The 23,926-nt window shown below is 43.9% G+C and overlaps 1 protein-coding gene across 2 annotated transcripts; it reads left to right on the top strand.

Moving 5' to 3' along the window:
* The first annotated feature begins 5,607 nt into the window (after positions 1 to 5,607).
* On the top strand, positions 5,608 to 13,865 carry LOC105482415 (transmembrane protein 14C). Of its 2 annotated transcripts, none has more exons than XM_011742505.2 (6): positions 5,608 to 5,799; positions 7,283 to 7,360; positions 7,688 to 7,764; positions 8,648 to 8,749; positions 11,361 to 11,448; positions 13,349 to 13,865. In XM_011742505.2, exons 2-6 carry the CDS (start codon positions 7,341 to 7,343, stop codon positions 13,398 to 13,400), a joined length of 339 nt encoding a protein of 112 aa, XP_011740807.1. In that variant the 5' UTR covers positions 5,608 to 5,799; positions 7,283 to 7,340; the 3' UTR covers positions 13,401 to 13,865. The 2 variants fall into 2 exon arrangements, with proteins under 2 accessions (XP_011740807.1, XP_011740806.1); XM_011742504.2 differs by having other exon boundaries at positions 5,610 to 5,799; positions 7,297 to 7,360.
* Positions 13,866 to 23,926: the final 10,061 nt, after the last annotated feature.

Genomic DNA, 23,926 nt, shown 5'->3' with positions numbered 1-23,926 from the left:
TTTTTCTAGGTTCTTGAGGCAGGAGCTTATATTATGTGAGTTTTTTCCTCCTTTCAAATGTGTACTCTTAGGGTTTTTAGCACTGCTTTTGCTACATGCCACTGTTTTTGTATGTAGGCATGTATCTATCTATTTAAAAGAGACAGGTTGTGCTATGGTTGCCCAGACTGGTCTCAAACTTCTGGCCTCAAACAATCTTCTGGCCCCAGCCTCCAAAGTATCAAACACAGTTTGGTTTTTTGTAATACTTTGAGACGTAATTCACACAACATAGTATTCACCCATCAAAAGCATACAATTCAATGTTTTTCAGTGTATTCACAGAGTACAACTATCACAAAAATCAATATTAAGACATTTTAATCACTCTAAGAAGAAATCTTGGACCCCTTAGCAGTCATTCCCCATTTCTCCCTCCCAACACCCCTAGGCTTATGCAACCACTGATCTATCTTCCGTATGTATAGGATTTGCCTAGTCTAGACATTTCATAGAAATGGAATTCCATTTGTGGTCTTTTGTGATTTCACTTCACATATTGTTTCAGGGTTCATCCATATTAGTTTTTTGTTGTTGTTTTAGATGGAGTTTCGCTCTTGTTGCCCAGGCTGGAGTGCATTGGTGTGATCTCAGCTCACTGCAACCCCCACCTCCTGGGTTCAAGCAATTCTCCTGCCTCAGCCTCCCGAATAGCTGGGGTGCCCGCCACCATGCCCAGCTAATTTTTGTAGTTTTAGTAGAGACGGGGTCTCGCCGTGTTGGCCAGGCTGGTCTGAAACTTCCTGACCTCAGGTAATCCGCCTGCCTCGGCCTTCCAAAGTGCTGGGATTACAGGCGTAAGCTACTGCACCTGGCCAGGGTTCATTCATATTGTAACATGTTATCAGTATTTCATTTCTTTTTATTGCCAAATAATATTTCATTGTATGGATATAACACAGTTTTTTTATTCTATAGCTGATGCATACTTGTTTCCTCTTGGCTAGTATGAATAATGTTGCTTTGAAAATTCATTTACAAGTTTTTGCATGAACATATGTTTTCATTTTTGGGGGGTCAATATATATCTAGAAGTAAAACTGTCGAATCAGATGGTTACTCTTATGTTCAACCTTTTGAGGGACTGCCATACTGCTGTAAAGCAGTCGCACCCTTTATATTTGCACCACCAGTGTATGAGTGTTCCAATTTTGCCACCCCTTTGCTGACACTTGGTTTTTTGTTTTTATTATAGCCATTCCAGTGGGTGGGAATTAGTAGCTCATTGTGATTTTGATTTGCATTTCCTGATGGCTAATGATGGTGAGCCTCTTACCTCATTTGAAAAAATGTTTATTACTCCTGACCTCAGGTGATCCACCTGCCTCAGCCTCCCAAAGTGCTGGGATTATAGATGTGAGCCACCGCGCCCGGCCCTGGATTCACAATTCTAATCCATTGATTTATATGCCCATCCTTATAATAGTACAATACAGTCTTGATTACTATAGGTTTGTAGTAAGTTTTAAATAAGGAAGGGTGAGTCTTGCAACTTTATTCTTTTTGAAGATTATTTTGGCTGTCCCTTGAATTTTTATATGAATTTTAATATCAGCTTATCAATTTCTGCAGAGTCCAGCTTGGATTTGATAGGAATTGCATTGAATCTATAGATCAATTTGAGGAATATTATAACCTGAAAAATTTGAAATCCTCCAATTCACAAACAAAGGACATCTTTTTATTTATTTAGTTATTCTTTCATTTCTTTCCACAGTGTTTTTTTAGCTTTCGGTTTATAAATTTTGTACTTATTTTATTAAATTTATTTCTGAGGATTTCATTCTTTTTGATGCTGTTGTAAATTGAATTGTTAATTTCACTTTTGGTTTATTTGTTGCTACTAATGCTATATATTTTAATGTGTTATATTTTCATTTTATTCAGGATAATGCACTTTTCTTGGTGGGGGGAGTGGGCAAGGTCTTGGTCTGTCACCCAGGCTGGAGTGCAAAGGCGTGATCTTGGCTCAATGCAGCCTTGGCCTTCTAGACACAGGCAATCCTCCCACCTCATCCTCCTGAATGGCTGGGACTACAGGCACATACCACCACGCTCAGCTAATTTTTTTGTATCTTGTAAAGACAGGGTTTCACCATGTTGGCCAGCCTGGTCTTGAATTCCTGGACTCAAGTGATCCTCTCACCTTGGCCTCCCAAAGTACTGGGATTACAGGCATGAGCCACCACGCCTAGCCTTTTTTTAATTTCTAGAGACACACGGATTTTTCTCTTTGACCCACAGATTATTTTAAAATGTGGTTTAGTTTCCAAGTGTTTGGAGATTTTCTTGTTATCTTTCTGTTACTGATTTCTAATTTGATTCCATTGTTGTTGGAGAACACATTCTGTATGATTTCCATTCTTTTAAATTAGTTGAGATTTGTTTTATGGCCCAGGATATGATCTCTCCTGATAGATGTTCTGTGGACACTTGAATATGTATCTTGCAGTTGTTGGGTGCAGCATTCTATAAATGTCTATTAGATCCTGTTAGTTGATGTTATTGGGGTTTTCTATATCCTTCCTGACTTCCTGTCTACTGCTTTTATCATCATTTAGAAGGACTGAAGCCTCCAACTATAACTCTGGATTTGTCCATTTCTTATTTCAATTTCTTCAGTTTTTGTTTCACATCTTTTGCAGCTCTATTGTTAGGTACATACACATTCAGGATTTCTGTTTTCTTGTGAATTGACTCTTAAATCTTTATACTATGTCACTGTCTCTGGTAATTTTCTTTGCTCTGAAGTCTATCTGATATTAATGTAGCTACTTCTGATTTATTTTGTTTCCATGATGTATTTTTTCTTTTATTGCAACTTGCCTGTATCCTTATATTTGAAGTGAATTTTTTGTACGCAGCATATAATTGTGTCATATTTCTTAATCCATTCTGATAATCTGTCTTTTAATTGATGTATTTACACCATTTACATTTAATGTCATTAATGATATTTTAAGACTTAAGTCGGCCATTTTTTTTGTTTTGCTTTCTGTTTGTGCTGTTTTTGTTTTCTTTTTCCTACTTCCTACTTTCCTGTGAGTTATATAAACATTATTTAAAATGCTGCTTTTCTTTATTTACATAGTTTTTTTGTTTGTTTCTTTGTTTTTGAGATGGAGTCTTGCTCTATTGCCCAGGCTGGAGTGCAATGACATGATCTTGGCTCATGGCAACCTCTGCCTCCTAGGTTCAAGTAATTCTCCTGCCTCAGCCTCCTGGGTACCTTGGATTATAGGGGTGAGCCACCATGCCTGGCTAATTTTTGTATTTCAGACCTTACTTTAAACGATAGCTGTACCACTGACAAAGATTGTAGATAATACAATTCTCTGAGGTTTAGTTTCTTCAAGTATAAGGTCGGGGGGAGAGTGCGGGAATCATAGTGGATGATCCTAATTAAGGTTTGAGGCTTCCGCCTGCATAGGGAAGAATGAGCCCCTAAAGCCATTTCCTGCAGGTGAAGACAAGTCTCCTTATTAATTGTTCAGGAAAGTCTTCAATTAAATTGAAGGTCTGGCATACTGCAATTCCTGCAAGTTCTTAGTCATTATCAGCTTTAGCTGGTTAGAATCAGCTATGATAAACACGTGCTTCAATTTTGCTATCTGGAAGGTAGGTGCTGCTGCAAGTGGAAAGTCTGTCTTTAAGAATATGCGCTGTAGCCGGGCGTGGTGGCGCACGCCTGTAATCCCAACACTTTGGGAGACCCGGGCAGGCGGATTGCTTGAGGTTGGGAGTTCAGGACCAGCCTGGCCAACATGGTGAACCACCGTCTCTACTAAAAATACAAAAAATAGCCTGGTGTGGTGCTGCGCATCTGTAATCTCAGCTGCTCAGGAGGCTGAGTGGGAGAATCACTTGAACCTGGGAGGCGGAGGTTGCAGTGAGCCGAGATCCTGCCACTGCACTCCAGCCTGGGCAACTGTTAGGAATGCTTGTTCCCCGGCACCGCAAAGAAATAGCACTCAGACATAAATTTAAATCTCTCAGCAAGACCATTTTTACTTTCTGCAGAAAAGGTGCCTCTCGCAGATGGAACGATGGTGAAAGCACACTTGGACAAAGGAAAAGCAGACCTATTTATGCCCCACACATTTGGGTCGGCATTACTGCTGTGTCTTGCATCCATTGGCTGGTGCTGGACCTCACAGTCTTAAACTGATACCCGATTTGCTAACATCCTGAAACTTTCCTAAATAGATAAGTGAAGGGAGGATAAAGAAGGAGAGGAAGTTGCTTATGAAAGGTTTAAGGAAGCAATAACATTTCCAAATAAGGAGGGGCATAAGCTATGAGCTGAGACTTGCTTGGGCCTCTCCAGACATGCCTGAGTAAGCCAAAGCAACTAACTGGGCTAAAGTGTAAGAACTGACAGTTGATAGGAGGCTTTAGAGTAAGAAGTGATTATTCTTAGTGTCTATTATTTTATTTTTAAACCAAGACGAGCTTTGAAGAGGAAATTTCTACTTTCTACAGCAACAGAGTGAGACTCCGTCTCAAAAAAAAAAAAAGAATATGCGCTGCAAAAGCCGGCACGTGGCTCAGCCTCTAATCCCAGCACTTTGGGAGGCCAAGGGGGGGTGGGGGCGGATCATGAGGTCAGGAGTTCGAGACCAGCAGGGCCAACATGGTGAAACCCCATCTCTACTAAAAATACAAAAAATAGCCAGGTGTGGTGGTGTAGGCCTGTAATCCCAGCTACTCAGGAGGCTGAGGCAGGATAATCAGTTGAACCTAGGAGGCAGAGGTTGCAGTGAGCCGAGGTCGCACACTGGACTCCAGCCTGGGCAAGAGCGAGACTCCGTATCAAAGAAAAAAAAAAAGACCGCGCTGGAATCTGCTTTATTCCGAGACGATTGTATTGATCAGATTTGTCTATGTTGATACTTGTAGGGGATGAAGGAGAGGGAGAAGTCAACGATGACAGCAAACTTTAGTGTAGAGCAACTGACAATGGTGGTGCAGGAAACACAGGGAACAGGAGTGGCTCGGAAGTGGAAATGGAGATAACATCATGCTGTGGGCATTCGGGATCCACAGAGCTGGGTAAAAATCAGGTTTAACTCACTCCCTATCCCCCCTTATGATGCTTCTCAAGTAGCCTCACTCCCTAAAACAAACAGATATTTGGCATTGAGCCACATTATTCTGCAGCCGCCATATTTTCTTGCAGGTAGAAGGCAGGCCCTTCCTGGTGTAAACAAACAAGATCGGGCTTGAGTGACACTCCTCCCTGATGACCGGCATCTGGTTTATACCCTGTAACTTGTCCCTCTGTTAATGGGGTCCTTCAAAATCCAGCCTCAGATGCCCTCCTCCCGCAGCGGTGGCCTCCACCTCTGGCCTGGCCGAGCTCACGTGGTCCAGCTCGTGCAACTCCGGGTTGCCGGCTTTTGGCCACTCAGGGTTGGACCTGGGACTGGTGCTGGTCGGCCGGCCCCGCAGGCGCTGTGGACTGGGGAAGCACAGAGATTCCCCGCCCCGTTCCCTGGACTGGGGAGCTCGCCGCGATGCCCCGCCCCACTCCTCACGCCCTGAATGCAGGGCGCTAGCTGCTACTCGGTGGCTCAAGCACCGTCCCCGTTCTCTGCCCGCCCCTCTCCCGGGACACTGCGCACGCAGCACAGAGCCGCGCCCCTCGCCTCACCCAGCCACCGGGACGTAGAGCGTCCGCCGCCGCGTTTCCGGCGACATCTCGCTGTTGTCACCGCGGCTTGCGCGCCCTTGTAGACAGCCCGGGCCTTCGTGAGACCGGTGCGAGTATTTGGGATTATTCTTATTATTTCTGCCACTTTTAACTTTTAGGGATTATTTAGGAGTTTCACGGCCGTCTGCTTTTCGTCTCCCCGATTCAGCCGGGCCTTTAGTCCGTGTGGTCGGTGCTTTTCTCGTTGGGTATTTTCTGCTTTTCTTTTTTTGTTGTTGTTGTTTTTTGTTTTTTGAGACGGAGTCTCGCTCTGTCGCCCAGGCTGGAGTGCAGTGGCGCGATCTCGGCTCACTGCAAGCTCCGCCTCCTGGGTTTACGCCATTCTCCTGCCTCAGCCTCCTGAGTAGCTGGGACTACAGGCGCCTTTTCTGCTTTTCTTAAAAGAAGTTGTGCACGCGCGGAGTCCCTGACCTCCTGAGCAAAGGCTTACCCATGTGGCGTAGTGTTGCCTGGTTTCTTGGTGGTTTTGTTGCTCCATCTCTTTAAAAGCCCCGCTAACTCAGTGCCGCCTCGAGTTAAGAACTGTGGGCAAGATCCCAAGCCCCCTGCCCTTCCCTGTTTTATGGAAACTTAATTTTTGTTTTTTTTTGGTCCTTGAGGGAGGGTCTCACTCTGTCGCCCAGGCTTGAGTGCAGTAGCCTGAATATGTGTCATTGCAGCCTCTGCCTCCTGGGCTCAAGCCATCCTCCCACCTCAGCCTCCCAAGAAGCTGGGATTACAGGCACATGCCACCATGCCTGATTGCTTTTTAAATATTTTTTAGTAGACAATGGGTTTCACCATGTTGGCCAGGCTGGTCTTGAACTCCTAACCCTAGGTGATCCGCCTGCCTCGGCCTCGCAAAGTACTGGGATTACAGGCGTGAGCCACTGCACATGGCCTAATTCTTTAAACAGAATACACGGGGTGTGCATTGCTTTCATCTTGTTAGGCTCGCTGCATGCTGGATACTCTCTGTAAGAAAACAGGAGCTGTTTTTCCGAGGATGCAATGTCACATGTGAATATGACCAGTGTTTCCATATATTTTATCCTCCCCTTCTGCCCTCCTAACAAGAACTGTGAGTTGGACACAGAAGTTTCTAAAAAAGTTGAGTATTGAAATTGGCTGTTGCAGCAGGGATGAAAAGCAGCAGTCCTGCCTTCCCTCAAAAGAGACATTAAGGTAGTTGGGTTAAGGGCACAGGAGTACTTGCTTTTCAACTTTGTGGTAATGTGGGTAGCTAATGAAATGACTAATGCATCACCTGATTATAGAGCTGTCAGTGGATCTTGCTGAGTTTCCTGTGGGCCTATGTGATTAGAACTAAGGTTTTTGTGACAATGGTTGGCATCTGTTCAGCGTTTATTATGTGCTAAGCACCTTTACATGTGAAATCTATTGAATAGTCACAACAGCCCCACGAAATTGGTACCAGTGTTATCCTCATGGTATGTGAAGGATACTGAGATTTAGGGTGCGTAGCTTGCGGGTTGGACACACTTCTTTTGGACTGCTGGAGAGCTGTGCTTTTAACCACCTCTGATCCAGCTTGTTTTCCGCAGGTGCAGGCCTGGGGTAGTCTCCTGTCTGGACTGAGAAGAGAAGAATGCCGGACACCGGCTCAGTGTGAGTGGACAGGAAATGGGTATGGAGTATCCAGGAGCTTCTGGAAACCAGAGTTCCTTTCCTCAGCTGAAAAGAACCCTGAGAGTAGACTGCCTGGGATTGCGTGGGGGATGGGAGGATCACTGGACCTGTGGGCCAGAGACTTGGGTTTGAGTCCCAGCTCTGGCTTTGCTAAGTTGTGTGACTCTCAGAAAGTCATTCAACCTCTGTGGGCCTTATTTTCAGTGATAGAACCTGTGGGGAATGATTACCTTTTAGTCTCATCCTATGACAATATGGTTTGTTTTTAAAGCCAGGTTAACACTGACTTCTCTCTCGTGTTTTCAGAGTGCCTTTGCATTGGTTTGGCTTTGGCTATGCAGCACTGGTTGCTTCTGGTGGGATTATTGGCTATGTAAAAGCAGGTATGGTTTTTGTTGTTACTTAGCCTCTTAACATTTTCACGTTGTTCCAGTGAAATGTGAGTGCCCGGGTACCCCTGAGAAGCAAGCTCATTTGAGTCAGGTTTGCTGTAGGTCCCCAAGCTGGAGTGCAGGCTTCCTTGTCAGTGTTGCAGCTCCTGCACTTGCCTTCTGGTTATCTGGTGAAGCCGAGCCAGGCCTCTTGTGGCATTACTTGTTTTTGCCTCTTTATCTAAAGATAGGCAGGGGTGGTTGTAGTTTGTTATTATCATTGACTACCGTGCATCAGCCACAACCCCCAAGTGCTATCTCCAGGCTCAGGTAGGAGGAAACCTCTGGTCTACACAGACTGGTATTTTGAAGTCTCCTCATTAGGCCAGGCAGGGGTGTGTCAGTGGCTGTGCTTGTTTCTGCCACCTAGTCCTTGCCTGCATTCCCACCCCAACCCCCACACCAGAATTCTTATTGTCCAGGTCTTTGTATTTTTATTTAATTGACTGGCCCTATTTCCCTCTCCTTTTGTGATTTGCTGGAGGTCCTGCCTGTACACAGTTCCAGCCCTTCATGGTTGATCAGGCCTGTTTAGAAAGAAGGCCTAGCCACTAGCCATAGTTCCATCTAAGGAGGGAAGATGGCCTTCTTTCCTTTCCTTAGATGGAAGTGCCCTGCCTATTAGAGGAGAGAAAAATGGGGTGGGAAGACCCTGACTTCTCTGAGAAGATAGCACACTCCCCGAAACATCTTCCTGCTTGAGTCCACCTTGGCTATGAGCTGTGTTGAGAGTTCTCTGTGCTGTCCTCCTTTGTAGGGATGGGGGTCTGGTGGATTCTGTTAGTGAAATAAGTGCCTCATGTTAAAAATGCGAGCTGTGTTTGCTTCCCTTTAGGCAGCGTGCCGTCCCTCGCTGCGGGGCTGCTCTTCGGCAGCCTAGCCGGCTTGGGTGCTTACCAGCTGTCTCAGGATCCAAGGAACGTTTGGGTTTTCCTAGGTATGTCTGCTTCAATGTCTCCTTAGGGCAGCTGTGTTTCCAGAACACTCTTTTCCAAACGACCCTGGTTTGGTGGGATGGGGTGAGGTCTTTACACTTACCCTATGACAGTTTCACTTCTTCTACCAAGTCCTCAGAAAGTTTTAAAATGAGGGTGCAGAGGCAGGATTTGTACTGGTTTCTGTTTATCTTTTATGTACAGAACATGGAAGGATTTCCATACCTCGTGAATGTATTTACCCAGTAGCATTAAACTTCTATAAGGGAAATCTGTCAGCCGTTGAGGTTGCCCATGGAAGACCACTGGCCTCAGCATCCCTAAAACATCACACATCTGGGTTAGGTTTGCATCCGAGTTGCAATTTCTCCATTTGAAAATCACCTCTTTAGCAGTTAGCTAAATGTGACTGCTCACACCAGTAATCCCAGCACTTTGGAAGGCTGAGGTGAGCGGATCACAAGGTGAGGAGTTCAAGACCAGCCTGCCCAACATGGTGAAACTCCGTCTCTACTAAAAATACAAAAATTAGCTGGATATGGTGGCAGGCGCCTGTAGTCCCAGCTACTTGGGAGGCTGAGGCAGGAGAATCGCTTGAACCTGGGAGGCAGAGATTGCAGTGAGCTGAGATCACGCCACTGCACTCCAGCCTGGGAGACAGAGCAAGACTCCGTGTCAAAAAACAAAAAACATGGGCATAGAAGCAGAACTGGAAATGTACCCTGTGAGCGGCATGGACAGTGAGTGGGGTGGGGGACCGAGGAGTCCTTCTTATCAGGGTGGCTTTCAGCACATTTCTGTGGGGCTCCACCCATGTGTCAGACGCTGCTAGGAGTGTGGGTTCCTCACTGTCTCCACAAACCCCGTGTGAGAATGAGTGCCATGTGGGAGGGAGAAGCCGTGTGATCTGTACACGTCAGCTGGGGTTGGGAAGGAAGGTCAGTGATGGCTAATGGGGTGTGCTGGGGAAGGAGGTGCGTCCAGGTCGCAGCTCTGCCTAACAGCTCCCTCCCTCATGCTCCAAAATGAGTTTCAGCCTGCATTTTTCCTTTCTGTGATTGTACTCCACTCAGCAAATGACCTCATGCCTACTTCAGGGAAAAAAATAGCAGCCATCAGGTGGGGACTCCCCGGAGCCTTTAATCTGCAAGCCTCACCTCGTCCTGTTTTCCCTCCTCTCCAACACCAGTGTCCTCCTCTGTGCTTTGAGTGTCTTCTCCCTGACCTTCTCCAGACCTTTACACTGGCAAGGATCCTGTCTTGTATTTGTATTCCTCCTTTTAGGTGGATCCCCTCATTGATATTCAGATGTACTTGTCTCCTTCCCCTTCATAAACTTCCCTTTTTTTGAGACAGAGTCTCACTGTATTGCCCAGGCCAGAGTGTAGTGGCACAGTCTTGGCTCACTGCAACCTCCACCTACTGGGTTCAAGCAATTCTCCTGTCTCAGCGTTCCGGGTAGCTGGGATTCAGGTGTCCGCTAACATGCCCGGCTGATTTTTCTATTTTTAGTAGAGACAGGAGTTTCACCATGTTGTCCAGGCTGGTCTGTAACTCCTGACCTCAGATTTGGGAGGCCGAGGAGGGTAGATTGCCTGAGCTCAGGAGTTCGAGACCACCATGGGCAACACGGTGAAACTGGGTCTTTAATAAAATAAAATAAAGTTAGCCAGATGCGGTGGCGGTCGCCTGTGGTCTGAGCTACTCAGGAGGCTGAGACTTGAGCTTGATCCCGGCAGTTGTAGGTTGCAGTGAGCCAAGATCACACCACTGCACTCTAGCGTGGGCGACAGAGCGAGAATCGGTCTCAAAAACAAACAAAAAATGCGACTCTGTTCATGTGTCCTTTTGCTTAGTAGCCTTTAACAGCTTCTCATTGCTCTTAGGATGAAAACCCAATCCCCAGTATGACCCTCAAGGCTCCATGTGGTCTGGCCCCTCTTACTTGACTTCTGTGCCACACTGGCCTTTTAAGGTGAATGTGCCATGCTCCCTGTCACCACCGGGCCTCTGCATATACTGTCCCCTCTGCCTGGAATGGGCCTTCCCATCCTTCAGCTCATTAATTCCTGCTGTAATTTCAGATCTCAGCCAATCTTCCCTTTTTTGGCTAAGCCTTTTTATTTGTGTGAGTCTTTAAAGTCTGTCCCATCAGACCTGAAGCACTGTAAAAGGGCAGAGACAGTTATGATTACCTTTGTATTCTCCAGCACCTAGCACAGCGCTTGACATGTAGTAGGTGCTTTGACAGTTACCCAGTGGGAACTGCGTGCAGGGTAGAGGAAATAGCGTCTGCGGGGCATGAGAAACAGCAGCATTTTGGAGAAAACTAACACGTTGATGGCTAAAGTGTGGGTTTTGCAGAAGACAAGTGGTAAGAGATGAGGCTGGAAGGGCAGGCAGGGCCCAGGCTGTGAAGGGCCCTATTTGGCCAGTATTGGTACTTGGACCCATAGGATGTGGGCAGCCAGTAGTCTCCACCCACTTGGAGAAGGAGGAATAAGCATAGGATGAGGTGTGAGCCTTGAGAGATGGGTGGGGCTTGGCCCACTTCTGATTCCCCTGTGTAGAAGATGTAATGAGTTTTAACCCTTCTTTATATTTTTTCATCAGCTACATCTGGTACCTTGGCTGGCATTATGGGAATGAGATTCTACAACTCTGGAAAATTCATGCCTGCAGGTTTAATTGCAGGTGCCAGGTACTTTAATTTGTTATTCTTCTTTACCATGTAGAGTTCAGTTTATTCCCCAGGATACTTGATGCATTCAAAACCTTACTTGTTTCAGGACATCTGATGCTATGCATCAGCTGACATTTGATTTATACACTAATAGGAGATGCTTCAAAAACAATGGCTGGTTTAATGTCAGAATGGCATGAGTATATCCATTCACTGTGGAGATGGGTTTGTTCTCATGTTTGCTTTCTGGTCCATCCCAGCTCCTCCCTATATGGTGGCAGAAGTTTTCCTGCAAAGCCATGACTGCAGCCTTTTGTGTGACTTGCATGGAAGATGCGGGGGTCCCATATTTCTTAGATGTGTAGATGTCTTTTACAGAAAATTTTGCTAAAAGGGAATTTTGATTGAATCCTCTTTTCTAATTTTTTTTTTTTTTTTGAGACAGAGTATCGCTCTGTCACCCAGGATGGAGTGCAGTGGTGTGATCTCTGCTCACTGCAATCACCGTCCACCTCCCGGGTTCAGGTGATTCTCATGCCTCAGCCTCTGGAGTAGCTGGGATTACAGGCGTGCACCACCACACCTGGCTCATTTTCGTTGTTTTGGTAGAGACGGTGTTTCACCACGTTAGCCAGGCTGGTCTCGAACTCCTGATTTCATGATGCGCCCACCTCGGCCTCCCAAAATGCTGAGATTATAGGCGTGACCCACTGCTCCCGGCCCTGTTTTCTAATTTGGATTATAAAACCTAAACCAAATTGTGGCTTTTAAAAAATTTAGTTGTGGCCAGGCATAGTGGCTCACACCTGTAATCCCAGCACTTTGGGAGGCCGAGGCTGGCGGATCACCTGAGGTCAGGGGTTCAAGACCATCCTGGCCAACATGGTGAAATCCCATCTCTACGAAAACTACAAAAATTAGCCGGGTGTGGTAGTGGGCACTTGTAATCACAGCTACTCAGGAGGCTGAAGCAGGGAGAATTGCTTGAACCTGGGAAGTGGAGATTACAGTGAGCTGAGATCATGCCACTGCACTCAAGCCTGGGGGACAGAGCAAGAGTCCATCTCAAAAAAAAAAAAAAAATTTAGTTGTAGGCCAGGTTTGGTGGCTCGTGCCTATAATCCCAGCACTTTGGGAGGCCAAAGCGGCCAGATCACTTGAGGTCAGGAGTTCAAGACCAGTCTGCCCACATGGTGAAACCCCATCTCTATGAAAAAATACAAAAATGAGCCGGGCATGATGGTGCACGCCTGTAATCCCAGCTACTTGGGACACTGAGTCAGGAAAATTGCTTGAACCTGGGGGGCACAGGTTGCAGTGAGCCGAAATTGTGCCGCTGAACTCCAGCCTGGGCAACTGAGGTGAGTGAGACTCCGTATCAAAAGAAAAAAAAAATTTTTAACCTTCTTTAAAACAAAAAATTTAGTTGTTAAGTATTATAAAGACATCCTGAAGGCAGGAGAATTTTTTAAAATCTGATTTGGAGAAAGATTGCATACTCCGCTCTGATCATAGTTGTGACGCTACCAGTATAATGTTACACCTGAAGCAAAAGAGTCAGTGTGGAGCAAGGTCTAGAGCAGTAAACTGAGAGGCTGGAGATTCTACCATTATCAGATCCCTGAGGGTGGGGCGGCCTTGCTCTCTCTTGCCTCCATTTCTTCATCTCTTCAAATTATTGGCAGTTGGATTAGGATCCAGCTCATGTGTGCTATTTTAAGACCTCAGTGTGAGACTGTCCCTTGGCTTGCTTTTTCTCTGGTTCCTCCAGGGATGGAAATTTTACCTCTGGCCACTCTTGCCTTAGTACCTCCTCCCCCACGCAGTTATGAGGAACCTGCAGAGTTTAGTTCCTTAAAAACATAGTTACCTGTTCTGTCCTTTACCTGACATTTTCTATCTTGTTTCTTTTAAACAGTTTGCTGATGGCCGCCAAAGTTGGAGTTAGTATGTTCAACAGACCCCATTAGCAGAAGTCATGTTCCAGCTTGCACTGATGAAGAATTAAAAATCTGCATCTTCCACTATTTTCAATGTGTTAACCGAAATAAGTGCAGCATTTTTGCATCTGACATTTTACCTAAAAAAAAAGACATCAAACTTGGCGGAGGGGTGGAAAATCAGTTGTCACCATTATAACCCTACAGAGGTTATAATGAGGATATAACTTGAGCTCATTGAGACCCTCATAGAGATCGATTCTTGTATATTGATGTTATCTCTTCTTTCTGTATCTATAGGTAAATCTCAAGGGTAAAATGTTAGGTGTCAACTTTGAGGGCCCTGAAACCCCATTCCGTGCTCTGAGGAACAGTGTGAAAAAATCTCTTAGGAGATTTAGAATATCTGTTCTTTTGCTCATCTTAGATTACAGACTGACTTTGAAATTATGTTAAGTGAAATATCAATGAAAATAAAGTTTACTATAAATAATATTTCCTATGTGGTCTTCATTGCCAGAGCTGGTCTAGTTCATAGAATGAGATGTTGCTAGCAGCAAGATATAGAAACTTGAAAGTATTTTGTTAATATTTAGAAATTACCTATTTTGAATAACTTAAGGACCAAGGAAAGTTATTTGATTATACATTGCATTGAAGCTTGTTTCAAAAATGACCTCTCAGGATTTTTTGTTTTTCAAGAGACAAGGTCTTTTGCTGTCACCTAGGTTGGAGAGCAGTGGTGCAATCATATGTCACTGTAGCCTCAAACTCTTGGGTTCAATCATCCCACCTCAGCCTCCTGAATAGCTGGTACTACTGGTGCATACCACCACACCCGGCTAATGTATTTTATTTTTTTTGTAGAGATGGGGTCTTGCTCTGTTGCCCAGGCTGGTCTCAAACTCCTGGTCTCAAGGGATCCTCTCGCCTTGGCCTCCCAAAATGTACTGGAGTAATAAGCATGACCTACTGTACCTGGCCACTGAGGTTTTCTTCTTTTTTTTTTTTTTTGAGACGGAGTTTTGCTCTTGTTGCCCAGGCTGGAGTGCAGTGCCACAATCTTGGCTCACCGCAACCTCTGCCTCCCAGGTTCAAGCAATTCTCCTGCCTCAGATTCCTGAGTACCTGGAATCACAGGCATGCGCCACCATGCCTGGCTAATTGTGTTTTTAGTAGAGACAGGGTTTCTCCATGTTGGTCGACCTGGTCTCAAACTCTCGACCTCACGTGATCCGCCTGCCTTGGCCTCCCAAAGTGCTGGGATTACAGGTGTGAGCCACCATGCCTGGCGGCCACTGAGGATTTCTAAGGTTAGGACTGTGGGCTGGGCCCGGTGGCTAACGCCTGTAATCCCAACACTTTGGGAAGCCGAGGCAGGCAGGTCACAAGGTCAGGAGTTCGAGACCAGCATGGCAAAAATGCTGAAACCCTATCTCTACTAAAAATACAAAAATTAGCCAGGTGTGGTGGCGGGCGCCTATAGTGCCAGCTACTCTAGAGGCTGAGGCAGGAGAATCACTTGAACCCAGGAGGCGGAGGTTGCGGTGAGCCAAGACCGTGCCGCTGCACTCCAGCCTGGGCGACAACAAGACTCCATCTCAAAAAAAAGAAAAAGGACTGTAGCAAAATTAAAAGGTGATTTTGTTGTTGTTGTTGTTAATTAGTTCATACATAAATGTGAAACTAGAATACCCATCTAGAGCTTGAATCATCTAGTTTGGTGTCTACGTTGGACACATTCACTGGATACTGGTACTGTTTCAACGTGAAGAATTAATTCAATCTGGTGCCCCTTGCTTTAGTTTTCATTCCCTCTTTAGAAAGGAAAACATACTTAACTACTGTTCTCTACCCTGTTACTGCTTTAGAGTATAATTCAGGCACTTTATGTATTTGCCTAAGCCCCTTGAAAGTGGTCCTAGTTTTCTATCTATTTTTATAGGACTCTGGACAATTAAGGGCACTTGTGTTGCAGTGGTAGAGGCATCAGAAGGCCATAGACCATCCAAACCTACCAGCCTCCCAGGCTTCCATAGCTAAGAGTTTGCATCACGGTGTTGGCCCTGTTTTCATCTATCATGAAGTTTTTCCAAAGGGCACACAGTTTTGCCACCTTCAGTCCTAGAGGAGCACCTGAATCCTGAATGACAAGGTTCCCTGAAGGTAGGAATTAGTTTAGGTGCTAAGTAGATCCCTGTGTGACTATTTGGTCCTCAGCAATCAGCCTGGAAAATTCTAAGGCTGCCCGCAGATGAGAGGCAGGAGGTCTTCATAGCCCTTGCCAAGTCCCCTCGTCCCTGCTTCTCTGCAAAGGTCCCGGAGTATTTACTGCTAAGGGTTGCGCTGGGTCCTAGCAGTGCAAAGAACAAGCCATGGTGCTTGCCCTTTTGGAGTCTAGTGGAGGAGGCGGACGTCTAAACAAAGGCAGTAGAGAAATAAGTGTATAATGGAGGTAGATCCCTATTACTGTGGGGGCACAAGGAGGGGAGTGGGCATTTCTGTTTAGGGAATCAAGGGAGGCTTCACAAAGGAACCAATAGTTAAACTGAGTCTTGTCAGTTGATTCACAAGTCAGTTGATGTGAACTTTTGTGAGTTGTCTGTGAGGATTTCATAGACAAGGACAGGGGCAAATGTGTCATGTAGATGGAGCAATACATACATGCCTCAAAGGCATGAAACTATGTACTACAACTGGGTTCAACCCTTTCCTCACAGATCTAATTCTTTTTAATGACTTTTAAGTTGTATGGATGTTTACTATTTACCATTCCCCTACTCATAGAAATATGTCTTATTTAATGCCTTTGATAGCTGGGTGCAGTGGCTCTTTGGGAGGCTGAGGTGGGTAGATCATGAGGTCAAGAGATCGAGACCATCCTGGCCTATATGGTGAAACCCCGTCTCTACCAAAAATGCAAAAATTAGCTGGGCGTGGTGGCGGGCACCTGTAGTCCCAGCTACTCCGGAGGCTGAGGCAGGAGAATGGCGTGAACCCGGGAGGCGGAGCTTGCAGTGAGCCGAGATCGCGCCACTGCACTCCAGTCTGGGCGACAGAGCGAGACTCCGTCTCAAAAAAAAAAAAAAAAAAAAAACAAACAAAAACGGCCGGGCGCGGTGGCTCACGCCTGTAATCCCAGCACTTTGGGCGGCTAAGGAGGGCAGATCACAAGGTCAGGAGATCAAGATCATCCTGGCTAATATGGTGAAGCCCCATCTCTACTAAAAATAAAAAAATTAGCTGGGTGTGATGGCGGGCACCTGTAGTCCCAGCTACTCGGGAGGCTGAGGCAGGAGAATCGCTTGAACCCGGGAGGCGGAGGTTGCAGTGAGGGGAGATCATGCCACTGCACTTCAGCCCGAGTGAGATTCCGTCACAAAAAAAAAAAAAAAAAAGATGGTGTACCAAGGAATGTCTTTGGAAATTCCCGTGAACATGTGCAAAGGAATCTGTAGGTTACATTTCTAAACGCTGAGTCAGAGCATCTCAGCAGTTAAAATTGTCATTGCCCTCAGAAGAAAATGCACCAATTTACCCTCATTCCAGTGATGGCTAACTTTGTGGAATTGGACGTTTTAAAAATTTTTGACACATGAAGCTAGGAGTCTGAAAACTTTTTCTGTAAAAGGCCAGATATGAATATTTTAGGCTTTGCAGACCATCTCTGTCCCAGCTGCTCACCTCTGCCTTTGTAGAATGAAAGCAGCCATAGCCAATAGGTAAACAAATGAGGGTGACTGTTCCAATAAAACTGTACTTAGGAGCCTTGAAATCTGGATTTCATATAATTTCTACATATTACAAAATAGTAATCTTATTTTGATTTTCTTCAACCATTTAAAAATGCAAAACCGTTCTTAGATTGCTGTCTGCACAAAAACAGGCAATGGACCAGAATTGACTCGCTGACCATAATCATGCCACCTCCTGATCTACCCCCAAAATGTTATCTAATGGTTTCAGTGATTTAGTTATGAATTATTAAGCATCTTTCATACATTTATTGACCAGTTATATTTTTTCTGTGAGCAGCCTTTCATCCCTTTTGTCCATGTTTTTGGGTTTTTTTTGTTTTTTAATCGAAAACACTGGATAGTCTGAGACTCTCTGTATAGTATAAAAATGTGTTCCCTATCATATGTATTGAAAATATTTTCCTCTCACTTGTTATTTATGTCTTGATTTTATTTATTTATTTATTTTTGCTGTTGTACAGAAACTAAACATTTATGAAATCAAATTTATTATATTTTCTTTATGGCTTTCAGATTGAAACCACTATTGCAAAATTTTTTTTTTTTTTTTTTTGAGACAGAGTCTTGTTCTGTCGCCCAGGCAGGAGTGCAGTGGCGCGATCTTGGCTCATTGCAACCTCTGCCTCCCGGGTTCAAGCGATTCTTCTGCCTCAGTCTCCTGAGTAGCTGGGACTACAGGCACGTGCCACCACGCCTGGCTAATTTCTTGTATTTTTAGTAGAGACGGGGTTTCACCATGTTAGCCAGGATGGTCTCGATCTCCTGACCTTGTGATACACCCTCCTCGGCCTCCCAAAGTGCTGGGATTACAGGTGTGAGCCACTGCGCCTGGCCACCACTGCCAAATTATAACTGAGACAGTGAAAGAGATCTGACCTAACCAACGCCATCTTGCTTCTTCTACCCTCCAAGCTGTCCTTGTTCATTCTGGTGTGGGCTGAACTAACTGTGGGAAGAACTTAGTTTATAGTTTATTTATTTTTTTCTGAGTTGGAGTCTTACTCCATTGCCTAGGCTGGAGTGCAGTGGCACGATCTCAGCTCACTGCAACCTCTGCATCCTGGGTTCAAGGGATTCGCCTGCTTCAGCCTCCCAAGTAGCTGGGATTACAGGCGCATGCCACCATTCCTGGTTAATTTTGTATTTTTAATAAAGACAGGGGTTTCCAAACACCGCATGTACTCACTCATAGGTGGGAATTGAACAATGAGATCACTTGGACACAGGAAGGGGAACATCACACACCGCGGCCTGTTGTGGGGTGGGGGTAGGGGGGAGGGATAGCATTAGGAGATATACCTAATGTAAATGACGAGTTAATGGGTGCAGCCCACCAACATGGCACATGTATACATATGTAACAAACCTGCACGTTGTACACATGTACCCTAGAACATAAAGTATAAAAAAAAAAAAAAAAAAAAAGGACGGGGGTTTCACCATGTTAGCCAGGCTTGTCTTGAACTCTTGACCTCAAGTGATCTACCTGCCTCGGCCTCCCAAAGTGATAGGATTACAGGCATGAGCCACCACACCCGGCCTGAAATCATCTTATTTTCTTTCAACACTTTTATAGTTTTATCTTTTAGGTTTCTATTTTTAAAATTTATTAATTAACAAATAATTGTCCACATTATGAGGTACAATGTGATGTTTTAATCTCTGTATACATTATAGAAAGATTCAATCAAGCTAAGCTATCATATTACCAAATTACCATTTCTTGTGTGGTGAGAGCATTTCTATTTTTAATGCTACTTTAGAATTTATTTTTGTGTGTGATGGTGCAAATGAGGGATCTGATTATTTTCTCCAAAATATAGCCATTACCTTAATATTGTTTATTGAAAAATATTAATTTCTCATTGCTTTGGAATGCCACTTTTACCATATGCTGAATTTCTGTATTTAGAATTGATTCTGGGTTTTCTAGCCTCTTCCAGGGATTTCTTTATTTTCTGTCCCAGTGCCAAATTGTATTCATCACTGTAGCTTTGTACTATATGTTGATATTTAGTCGGACAAGTCTGTTGTTACTTTTCAGATTTTTCTTGACACAGTAACTTTACAAGATAAACTCAGAATTAGGCTTTTTGCTTGTTTGTTTGCTTTTTCTTTTTTTTCCTTTGTTTGTTAGAATTCGCCTTTTAATTTTTAAAATTTACTTGGGACTTTATTATGACACATTGACAGATAATGGAGGAGATTGAAAGCTTTAAAATATTTCCTCTTATCCAGGAACATTTTATGTTCCTTCATTTAATTCAGGTTTTGTTTGTTTGTTTGTTTGTTTTGAGACAGAGTCTTGCTCTGTTGCCCAGCTGGAGTACAGTGGTGCGATCTTGGCTCACTGCAACCTCTGCCTCCTGGGTTCAAGTGATTCTCCTGCCTCAGTCTCCTGAGTAGCTGGGATTACAGGCGTGCACCATCACAGCCGGCTAGCTTTTGTTTTTGTATTTTTAGTAGAGACGGGGTTTCCCCATGTTGGCCAGGCTGGTCTTGAACTCCCAACCTTAGGTGATCCACCCACCTTGGCCTCCCAAAGTGCTGGGATTACAAGTGTGAGCCACCGCACCCGGATTTTTGTTGTTGTTTTTTATTTTTTGGTTTTTTTTTGAGACAGTGTCTCGCTCTGTTGCCCAGGCTAGAGTGCAGTGGCATGACCTCCGCTCACTGCAACTTTTGCCTCCCAGGTTCAAGCGGTTGTCCTTCCTCAGCCTCTCAAATAGCTGGGATAAAAGGAGCCTGCCACCACACCTAATTTTTGCATTTTTAGTAGAGGCAGCGTTTTGCCATGTTGGCCAGGCTAGTCTTGAACACTTGACCTCAGGTGATCTACCCACCTCAGCTGGCAAGTGGATTATAGGCATGAGCCACCACACCCGACAAGTTCAAGTTTTTAAAAAAATGTCCTAAAACAATATTTTAGAGCTTTATTCACATAGTACTTTACATTTTTAGTAAGATCGTGGATTATTTTATAGTTCTGTGGTATTTTGAATTTTTTGTATTTTGTAGTATTTTATAGTTTTGTTATTATGAATGGGTACTTTTTCATGTATTTTCTAACTAGGTAACAATCTGAACAAAATGAATTCCTGACATTAATGTTACTGCTTCTGTCACCTCAATCAAGCATATTACTTGCTTTAGGTTTTTATTAGCTGCTCTTTATCTGATTCTATGGCTTTATGTTAAAGTTAGAAATAATAGGATGTTTGCTATCACTGGCAACATTCCACATAGTTCTACAGAAATTAGACAAAACAATAAACAAGATAATTTGAGAGGTATACATTAATAGTAGAAAATAACTTAAATATTTTTAACAGCTGATAATTGTCTATCTGGAAAATCCACAACAAGCAACTAAAAACCGATTGGAACTAACAGAGATCTTTAAAGCAGCAAGAAACAAGATCAACACTAAAAACCAATAGCTTTCTGTCAATAGCCATAATTCATTCTCTTCCATACTATTGCTAATAGCCAAGTCCAACCCTTTCTATCTTTTATGTGGCTATTTAAATAATCTTCTGCAAGGAATACTTCTTTTCATGCTATGACCCTACAAGTCATTCTTTACCCAGCAGGCAGAGCATATCTCAAGTATAATTAGACTCCAAGACTTAAAACTACTCAATGGTCACTGACTACATTTATATTTCTCTTTTAGCTTTCTATAACATCCTGTTCTTTTTCTTAATAGCACCCATCATAATTTGCAAACATACATGTTTTTGTGTATTTATTGAATATCTGCCTGTAGAATAAATGTTGTATAAAGGCAGGAAAAACAACATTTTTGTTACTACCATATATACTTAGAATATAGTAGGGAATTTAGTAAGTCTTTGCTGAATACATTGATCAAATCTACTAGGTTTTGTTTGTTTGTTTGTTTTGAGTCAGAGTCTTGCTCTGTTGCCCAGGCTGGGATGCAATGGCGCGATCTCAGCTCACTGCAAACTCCACCTCTCAGGTTCAAGTGATTCTCATGCGTTAGCCTCCCAAGTAGCTGGGATTACAGGTGCCTGCCACCATGCCTGGCTAATGTTTGTATTTTTAGTAGAGATGGGGTTTCACCATGTTGGCCAGGCTGGTCTTGAATTCCTAACCTCAGGTGATCTGCCTGCCTCAGCCTCCCAAAGTGCTGGGATTACAGGCGTAAGCCACTGCACCTGGCCATATTTACATCTTGTTTTCAGGTGTTTCTCCTTGTAGAGGTTTTTTTTTTTTTTTTTTTTTTTTTGAGACGGACTCTCGCATTGTCGCCCGGGCTGGAATGCAATGTCGCGATCTCGACTCACTGCAACCTCTGCCTCCCAGGTTCAAGCAAGTCTCCTGCCTCAGCCTCCTGAGTAGCTGGGATTACAGGTACCTGTCACCATGCCTGGCTAATTTTTTGTATTTTTAGTAGAGTTGGGGTTTCACTATGTTGGCCAGGTTGGTCTCAAACTCCTGACCTCATGATCTGCCCACCTAGGCCTCCCAAACTGCTGGGATTACAGGTGTGAGCCACCGTGCCTGGCTAGTGTTTTTTTTAGTGATTGCTCTAAGTATTAAATTATATATTCATAAACTATCATAGTCTACTACCGTTGTTTTTTACAAGTTGAGTGAATCATAGAAACTTTACCTCCTTTTACATCTCTTTATCCTCCCCAGCTTATAATATAAATTGTCTTAAATATTTTATTTATATAATTTAGAATATTAGATAATATAATTTTTGCTTTTTTGTCACATATAATTTAGAAAACTCCAGAGGACAAGGCAGGCTTATTTTAAAAAATTTTTTTGAGATGTAGTTTCACTCTTGTTGCCCAGGCTGGAGTGCAGTGGTGTGATCTCGGCTCACAGCAACCTCCACCTCCCAGGTTCAAGCGATTCTCCTGCCTCAACCTCCCCAGTAGCTGGGATTACAGGCATGCACCACCACGCCTGGCTAATTTTGTATTTTAAGTAGAGACGGAGTTTCTCTTTTTTGGTCAGGCTAGTCTCGAACTCCCGACCACAGGTGATCCGCCCGCCTCGGCCTCCCAAAGTGCTGGGATTATAGGCATGAGCCACTGCGCCCAACCAAGGAAGGTTTATTATATTTACACAAGTATTTGTTTATCATGTTCTTCGTTCCTGATGTTCCAGGGTTCTTTTTTTATTTAGAGAAATTCCTTTAACCATTCTTTAGGGTAGATTTCCTGGTGTGAAGTTAAAATTTTTCTTCATCTGTGATGGTTGTTATTTTTCTCATATTCCTGAAAGATCCTTTACTGGATGGGATTCTGGGTTGATAGTTCTTTAAGCACTTGCAAAATAGTGTGCCGCTTCCTCTGGTCTCCATGTTTTCTAGCAAAAATTTTGCTGTCATTTGAACTGTTTTTCCTCTATAGGTAAAGTATTTTTCTTTGGTTACTGTCAAGGTTTTTTTTTTTTTCTTTGTAGTTTTCAGAAGTTCGATTATGGTATGTTTTGCCATGGTGGGTTTTGTTTTGTTTTGTTTTGTTTTTTGAGACAGAGTCTGACTCTGTTGCCCAGGCTATAGAGTGCAGTGGTGCAATCTGGGCTCATTGCAACCTCCACCTCCTGGGCTCAAGCATTCTCCTGCCTCAGCCTCCGGAGTAGCTGGGACTATAGGCAAGCACTGCCACACCTGGCTTATTTTTGTATTTTTAGTAGAGACGGGGGTTTCACCGTTTTGGCCAGGCTGGTCTTGAACTCCTGACCTCAGGTCATACACCCACCTTGTCCTCCAAAAGCTCTGGGATTACAGGCATGAGCCACCGTGCCCAGCCTGGGCCTGACTTTTTTTTTTTTTTTTTTTTCTTCATCCTTTTGTGGGTTTGCTCTCCTTGAATCTAGCTTTGTGTTTCTTACCAAATTTGGAAAGTGTTCAGCCGTTATTTCTTTGAGTCGTTTTTCTACCCTGCCTTTGTTCTCTTCTCTTTCTAGGATTCTGATGTGAAGAATATTAGATATTCTGTTATAGTCCTTCAGGTTTCTGAGGCTCTGCTCACTTTTTTTCCCAGCCTCTTTTCTCTGTGTTGTTCATATGGTATGAGATCTATTATTCTGTCTTCCATATAACTGATTCTTTCTCTTTCTCCTCCATTCTGCTGTTTAAGCCCCTCTACTGAGCATTTTATTTCAGTTATTGTATTTAATAGTTCCAAATTGTCCATCTGTTTTTTTTATTGTTGTTATTTTTGGCTGAGACCTCTGTTTCTTTGCTGAGCCTTCTATTAGTACATTTGTTTCAAACATGTTCATAGTTATTTGAAGTATTTTTATCATGGCTACTTCAAAATCTTTACTAGATAATAACATCTCTATAATCTTGATGTTGACATTCATTGATTGTCTTTGGTTCTAGGTATAGTCATGTGTACTTAACAGCAGGGATATGTTCTGAGAGATGCATTGTTAGGCGAGTCCATTGTGCAAACATCAGATTGTATTTACACAAACCTAGCTGGTAGAACCTACTACAAAACTAGGCTATATGATAGAGCCTATGGCTCCTAGGCTGCAAACCTATACAGCAGGTTACTGTAGTGAATACTGTAAATAATTGTAACACAATGGTAAGGGTTTTGTGTTTTGTTTTTTTGAGATGGAGTCTCCCTCTGTTGCCCAGGCTGGAGCGCAGTGGCAGGATCTCGGCTTTCTGCAGCCTCCACCTCCTGGGTTACAGTGATTTTCCTGCCTCAATCTCCCGGGTAGCTGGGATTACAGGCCCGTGCGACCACACCAAGCCAATTTTTGTATTTTCAGGAGAGATGGGGTTTCACCATGTTG

This window comes from Macaca nemestrina, chromosome 5 (genome assembly GCF_043159975.1).
Source record: "Macaca nemestrina isolate mMacNem1 chromosome 5, mMacNem.hap1, whole genome shotgun sequence".
NCBI lineage: Eukaryota > Metazoa > Chordata > Mammalia > Primates > Cercopithecidae > Macaca > Macaca nemestrina.
The sequence above is the reverse complement of the archived record's forward strand: the minus strand, read 5'-3'. Positions and strand labels throughout refer to the sequence as shown.

Bases quoted from the DNA above. Each gene is read 5' to 3' on its own strand.
- LOC105482415 (XM_011742505.2), top strand. From the start codon at position 7,341: ATGCCGGACACCGGCTCAGT. The intron at 7,361-7,687 runs GTGAGTGGACAG...TCGTGTTTTCAG, and splicing joins ATGCCGGACACCGGCTCAGT to AGTGCCTTTGCATTGGTTTG. The intron at 11,449-13,348 runs GTACTTTAATTT...TCTTTTAAACAG, and splicing joins GGTTTAATTGCAGGTGCCAG to TTTGCTGATGGCCGCCAAAG.